Source organism: Microtus ochrogaster, unplaced genomic scaffold (assembly GCF_000317375.1).
Source record: "Microtus ochrogaster isolate Prairie Vole_2 unplaced genomic scaffold, MicOch1.0 UNK11, whole genome shotgun sequence".
Classification (NCBI taxonomy): Eukaryota; Metazoa; Chordata; class Mammalia; order Rodentia; family Cricetidae; genus Microtus; species Microtus ochrogaster.
The window spans coordinates 8,107,102-8,114,258 of NW_004949109.1; the positions used below are offsets into that span (position 1 = coordinate 8,107,102).

At 48.8% G+C, this 7,157-nt stretch overlaps 1 protein-coding gene across 2 annotated transcripts in view; it reads left to right on the forward strand.

The window, feature by feature from the left end:
- Nucleotides 1-7,157, forward strand: part of Osbpl3 (oxysterol binding protein like 3) — a 173,615-nt gene that overhangs the window by 160,762 nt on the left and 5,696 nt on the right. For both annotated transcript variants that reach the window (XM_013353566.2, XM_013353567.2), the window contains 2 exons: nucleotides 604-748; nucleotides 5,329-5,473. In XM_013353566.2, coding sequence (XP_013209020.1) covers nucleotides 604-748; nucleotides 5,329-5,473 — 290 coding nt within the window. The remainder of the gene's footprint in view (nucleotides 1-603; nucleotides 749-5,328; nucleotides 5,474-7,157) is intronic.

Below are 7,157 nucleotides of genomic sequence, written 5' to 3' on the forward strand. Positions count from 1 at the left end.
CTGCATCTATTAAAGTGTGGGAGACCGGTCCCCCTGCACCTATTAAAGTGTAGGAGACCGCCCCCCACTGCATCTATTAAAGTGTGGGAGACCGGCCCCCACCTCACTGCATCTATTAAAGTGTAGGAGGAGACCACCCTCCTGCACCTATTAAAGTGTAGGAGACCCCCCCCCTGCACCTATTAAAGTGTGGGAGACTGGCTCCCCTACTGCACCTATTAAAGTGTGGGAGACCGCCCCCCACTGCATCTATTAAAGTGTGGGAGACTGGCCCCCACTGCACCTATTAAAGTGTGGGAGACCAGCCCCCCACCCCACTGCATCTATTAAAGTGTGGGAGACTGGCCCCACCCCACTGCATCTATTAAAGTGTGGGAGACCGCCCCCACCCCACTGCATCCTTCTACCAAATTCCTTTTCATAGCCTGGCAGTTTGCTTGCCCGAGAACCTCAGTCACATGTCGCTTGGAGCTTTATTCGGGGCTGGGTCTGCAACTGAGGGCTGCGTGATTCATTCCCCGCCTCATCATATAAAGTAGGATGGCCCACTGCGTCTGTGGCTGGTTCTTCTGGGAGTCATCTTTGACATCCCCTCTCTTTCAGTTTTGGGGATCACTTTGAGTGGAACAAAGTGACCTCCTGCATCCACAACATCTTGAGCGGACAGCGGTGGATCGAGCACTACGGTGAAATTGTCATCAAGAACCTGACCGATGACTCCTGCCACTGCAAAGTGAACTTCATAAAGGTACCTCGAGGGGGCCGAGCTCTGGTGCTAGAGGGCAGGGCCAGGTGGCCAGAGCACAGGCTGTCACTTGACTGGGACATTGACCCTGCCTGCCTCCCCTGCCGTGGGCCCTCAGTGAAGAGCCCGGGGGACTCTTTTATAAGATGTCATCAGACCATGTGACACAGAGATACATGAAGGCATTGTGCTAAGTGGATAAACCAACATGAAAACATGTGTTCTATGTTATTGTATTGTCTATTCCAACTCCATGGATCACCAGAACAGCCAAGGTTAGAGGAAAAGAAAATAGAACAGGGGTCATCGGGAGCTGGGGCGGGGGTAGGATAGAGAGTTTGTGTCACGGGTTCGGAGCTTCTGTTTAGGAAAATGGAAAAGTTCTAGAAATGGAAAGTAGCAGCAGTTGTACAACACTGTGAATGTACTTCATAGTTTTGAGCTGTGCATTTGAGATGGATGAAATGAAGCCTGACTTGGTGGCATGTGCCTGGAATTATAGCGCTCAAGAATTAAGCTTGTGAATTGCGAGTCTGAGAGCGATCTGGACTACAACGTGAAACTGTCATGAAAGGAAGGACTTGGGGCGGGGACCGCTATGCTTGTGTGTTTTGCCACGAGGCAAGGTGCGACCAACCGTTCCCCACTCGCTTCCATCCTCTCAAGCAGACACCTGCGTTCTCTCAATGGCCCACGAGGTTCTGCACCTCTGTACTGACAGCTCTTACCCCTCGGAATGCGTGTGCAGCCGTAGTGTGTGCACGCGCGCGCTCACACACACTCACACACCCTCACTCCAGCTCCCGCTACCAGCTCACTCCTGTCTGCCTCCTAAGCCGCTGAGCACACTGACACTGTCCGTCTTCCCTCCCTTCCTCCCCCGACCTCCTTTGTGAAGATCCTGTTGTCTCCACCTCACTCTGTCGTCTGCTCCATTTCACCATCACATTTTCTTCAAGGTTTTTTGTTACCACTGAAGTTAGCTTCCTAGTTCTTTCTTTCCCAGTCTGTCTCTCTGCTCCCCTCACGCTCCTTGCCAGCCCCAGCCCCACAGGAATAAAAACCTGGTTGTTCCTGCTCATCCTCCAGCCCTGATTGGCCCTCGATCCTAACAGCTGAGGCCTCAGAACGCTCAGATAGATGAGAAGGCCAGCCAGGTGCAAGAAAATATGTAGGGCATCTCTCCAGCTTCCTTAATCTGGGACCCACCCCTTTCTCTCCCTCCTAGAATTACTTCGCTTTTTAAAACCTCGTGTACTTAGAGTGGCTTTAAGGCACAGTCCTTGCGAAAGGATGTTTACATTTAACTAAGATCAAAATCCTAAACTGAGTGCAAATCCGTACAGTCTTCTCTGTGCTGCCTGTGACCCACAGGGGACATTTGTGTGGTCAACCAGGCAGCTGGGGCAAGAACGTGGTCCCTGAGTTCAGGTAGATCAGTTGTCCTCATTGCCTCAAAGGAATGTACTCAGCCCCTTGTCTACCATCCACCTGGTCTCATCTTCTCAGTACCAGAGAAAGACTGAGTTAGTTTGTTTGCGTCCAGGCTGGCCTCACACTCAGAGCCATCCTCCTGCCTCAGCCCTCAGAGTACTGAGATTACTGGTGCCTTCCATCGCACGGCTTTACAGGAATTATGTGTGTGGTTATTTGAGATGGTGTAGTTATTTAAGATGAGCATTGGGTGTTGAAAGAATATGAGGGCGGACACCAGACTCCCGTGGGGCTTGGCTGTGTTTCCTCCTTGGCTTCCCATCCAGTCATCAGCGTTTGTTTGGTTGGTGAATATCGCAAAGGGAATAATTCTGACCCCTGCTTCCCAATAAACATAAGGGTTTGGGATCCTTTCTTCCCCTGCCACTTTTACAAGGCTGGAGAACTCAGTTCCTGGTGTCTGATTCACTTCCCTGCCACTGCTGCATCCCACCTGCATTGTCCCAAAGCTTTGAAGGAGAAAAACTGAACCCGTAGAAAATGACCTGGAAACGCCACTAACTTTCCAAATACGGCTGCAGTTTCAACTGAAAATAGCGCTGGGGCTTTTGATTTATAGAGAAACACCTTCTGTTCCTGACAGTTTTTAAGAGTGGCCAGGTACTTGGGACAGTTTCAAAGCATGACCTCTAGGGAGTTGGCACTCCCTCTGCTGCCTGGAGATTGGTACTGCATAAACTAGACTGAGCTGAGCTAAGCTTAGGGAGTTGGGATCATCAGGGTTGAGCTGAGCCATAGTCAAGGCTGCCTTGCAGGCCACTACTGATAAATACTGAGACAGTGTCTTGTATGAGGACCCTGCAGCTGGAATGGGCCCAGAAGGAAAAAATAGTAGAAATTGCAATGTCAAGTAACCTCCTAAACTAGTATGCAAATGACTGTTTTCTTCAAGTAAAAGGAATTATGAGTTAATTTTAAATAGTAGTAGCAAGAGCGCTCAGGCTTTGGAATCCCAGTGACGCGCCTGGGGCAGCTGCTAATACACTAACCAGTTAGCACTGGAATTACAGTGACTTGCCTGGGGCAGCTGCTAATACACTAACCAGTTAGCACTGGCTAATGCACTAGGTGCTTGGCGAATGCCTAAGAACTGAGTATCGCGTTCCTGCGTTACATAAAGCAAAGGCAGAAAAAGTGAATATCTACACACATGTTTGTTATTAGGATATTAGCTGTACATTTTACTAAATAGCTAAAGGTATTTTATTTTCAATCCGGAACCGAGGCAGACTAGAAAGCCTATAAATGAATCCACATCTTTACACTTAATTGATTTAAAAAAAGATCCCAGTAGCACATGGCGAGAAAGGACAGTTTCTTTGGTAGTGCTGCTGGGACTCCTGGATAGCCTCGTGCAAAAGAGGAAATATTTGCAATCTGACAAGGTGTTAAAATGCAAAACATAGAAAGGAAGCCAACTCAACAGGAAGAAAATAGTGGATAACTGGGGATCTGGATGTGGCAGGATGCCCTGATCAGACCAGCTCCTAAACTCAGGTGGCTAAAGCAGGAAGGTCACTGTAATGAGCTATAGGGCAGGAGCCTGTCTCAGAAATAGAATGCAGTCTATGCACAGACAAACCATAGATGCTAGAGAAAGTACAGTGAGTCCGGCTTGAGGCTACAGGCTCTTGCTGCAAGCCTCGGGATTCGGATGCCGTCTCCAGAATCCACGTAGTGGGAAGAGTGAACTGACTCCTGGAAGTTGTCCTTTGATTTCTACGTGTGTGCCGTAGCATGCTCAAGGACATGCGCATGTAAGCCAGTGTTGTCAACAGAGGCACACAAAGCTAGAAACACAGCTCGGTGGCATGGAGCCTGCCTCCCAGAAAAGGGAAACAAGTACACACAGACAGATGAATGGACGCTCAGCATCACTAATCAATCACCCAGGATATGCAAATTAAAAATGCCGTGAGATGTCACTTCACTCCCTCATAACAGCTCACTTCGAGGGTTGGTGGTGGCGCAGGCCTTTAATCCCAGCATTCAGGGAGGGGGTGCAGAGGCAGGAGGATTTCTGAGTTTGAAGCCAACATGTCCTACAGAGGGAGTTACAGGACAGTCAGGGCTACACAGGGAAACCCTGTATTGGAAAAAAAAAAACAAACAAACAAAAAAGCAGCTGACACCAAAAAAATAGAAGGTAGATCTGAGAACTGAAGAGAAGAGAACCTTGCACACTGCGAAGGGGACATGAACCAGCGCAGCCATTAGGGAGAAGGAAGGTCCTCAAAACACTGAGCTTCTCTGGGGCCCTGCAGTCCGACTCCTGAGGAGACAGGCAAAGGACATGAAATCAAGACTCCGTGTTCTTCACATCACTGTACACAGGAGCCAAAAGGGATCCACCTAAGTGCGATCAACTCAGATACAATGCAGACTCTGCACAATGGAATATTGCCTGGCCAGGGAAAGAATGAAGTCCTGTCATTTGCCTGTTTGTGAATGTGTGTGTTTGTGTGTATGTGCGTATGTAGTAGATACTGTGCAAAGTGAAATAAATCAAGTTCATAAAAATGTACCATCATCTCATCTGTATGGGGAACTAAAAATGTTGACTGCTAGAAGCAGAAAGGAGGGAGGAGATGAGCAGAGGTAGGGGTGAGGCTTGGGAAAATTACTGATCAAAGGATACAATCTTTCCGAAAATACAACAACGCCACTAACAATGTATCTATAGTCTCAAAAATTGACAACCACATTTTTAAGTGCCCTCACCAAAAAAAGTGAGATAAAATATGTTTATTAGCTTGAGTTTAGCCATTCTAAAATGTGTACATATTTCAAAATGTTATTTTATATACGATAAATATATATAATTTGTATTTTTAACTAAATAAGCAACCCATAACACTTATAGCTTTTTAAATTTCCCCTGAGATATAATGTCCTGTAGTTCAGGCTAGCCTCAAATTTGACTTGCAGCTGAAGATGACCTTGAACTCCCGACCCTCCTGCCTTCTTTATAAAAGAACACCACAGGGCCTGAACTTAGTTCTTTATCTTGCTTTCTTTATTCCCCCATTTAATACCTGTAATAAGCGGATGCCAGAATCTTTCCCAGACCATTCTCATCTGCATTCTAGGCAAAATACTGGAGCACTAACGCCCATGAGATCGAAGGCACGGTGTTCGACCGCCATGGGAAGCCTGTACACCGGCTGTTTGGGAAATGGCATGAGAGCATCTACTGTGGTGGCGCCTCCTCCTCCACGTGTGTCTGGAGAGCAAGTGAGTGTCCATGGGATCCCAAGCAGGGGGCGGGACCGGGAGCTGTGAGGGGCAAGTGCTGCTCTCAGTCTCTGGCTGCCGCCTGCTTGTTAGCAGGTTAGCTGTACCGGCCCATCCAAGTCCTGGTCATGCTTACAATAGCCCCTCAGTTTGGCTGCTAGGTTCCATCCTGGGTTCTCGGGACCTCAGAAAGGAGCCACTGTCCATCCAAGGGTGGCCTAGAGCGCACTAGGGTTCCTGTCACACCTGGGACTGCCACAGGCTTTTTTGGAAGGCCGGTGAAATGCAAGGAGGAATTCCCAAGCAAAGGTCAAGAGGAAAATGTCATTAGAAAAACAGTGACCTGAGCTTCCCAAAGCATGCATGATCCCCAAATTGGCCCAACCCCAAAGGCCACCCTCGTCTCTTTTATCATCCCAGAAGACACGGCCTCTGGAGCAGCTGTGCCAAGAAGGCTGTGGAAGCCCACGGCCTCCACCAGCAACACTTTAGTCTTCTGACTGAAAGTCAGAGTCATCTTAGGAAACCCCTGTCCTGGGATCAGAGCTCTCTGGATGGGTGTTTGTCTGATTAAGGGAGGGAGAGAAAGGTTGGGGAAGGGAAAAGAAAAACCACTGTGTTTGTCACTGAAACCGTGGGGCTACATGCCGTGTTTAATAAGCTGAGGGGTGACAGCCTCCTGCTGTTACCTCTACAGCCTGCTTGGCTCAGAGACACAGGTCAATGAGGAAGCGTGCTACATGTGTTGGCTCCCATGCGTGTAGATGGTTGTCCCAGCTCAGCATCCGGTCACCTCATTGCCAGCAGGGAGGAAGAGGGGGACAAGAGAGCTTTTGATCTTGCACCTCCCTTTTCTCAAGAATGAAGCATTTCCCAGGATTCCCAGCCAGCGTGTCTTAACATCAGCCTGATGTGGGTCCTGATCCATCCCCATGCCAGCTCGGGGCAAGAGGAAGGCTCAGTTCTCCCGAGCATGGGCTTGTGTTCCGTAAGGAAGAGATGTGGCTGCAGGAGCAGCAGCGTCTCTTTGTCGGCTGCAGCCACATCTTCCTCCATCCCAAAGGTTGCTGTGGAGCTGGATGCCATCTCAGCGACTGCCTCCCTAGCCTCAGAGGCATATATGTGACTGTTCACACTGACAGTCGCTCATTTGCTGGAAGCTGCCTCACGTTACATGTTAAAGTACCACAGCTTCACAGGGTTAAACAAATGCAACGCATCTTTGTATCATTGAACAAATAGTCCACAGCATGAACGAATGTAACACACCTTCAACAAGTACTTCACACCAGTTACATCCTTACCATTTTTCCTTGACTTTGTCTCCACGTGAGCCTAGCGTTCCCCTGGCCCATGTTGAAGGAAACCTCTGTCTTTACCCTGGTGGGCGGGATCTCAGGTGCTAAGCACTGCATGGAGCTTGGCTCCTGTGTTCTAGCTTAGGATGGGATACACAGGTAATGGGACTTGGAAAGCTTCACAAAGCAAGTCTGTAGCAGTGTTCACGGGGGACAGTGACAGGTGGATGTGGGACCAGCAAGTGTTACGACTGTCTGGGAATCTCCCTAGTCTGCGTTGGATCTCCCTGGCATATACCTAATTCTTAGCGGAGATCCAAGTTAGGGCAAATCAGAACCTAATGTTCTAACCCCAGGACATGAGATTTTAGGGTCTAAGACTTGGT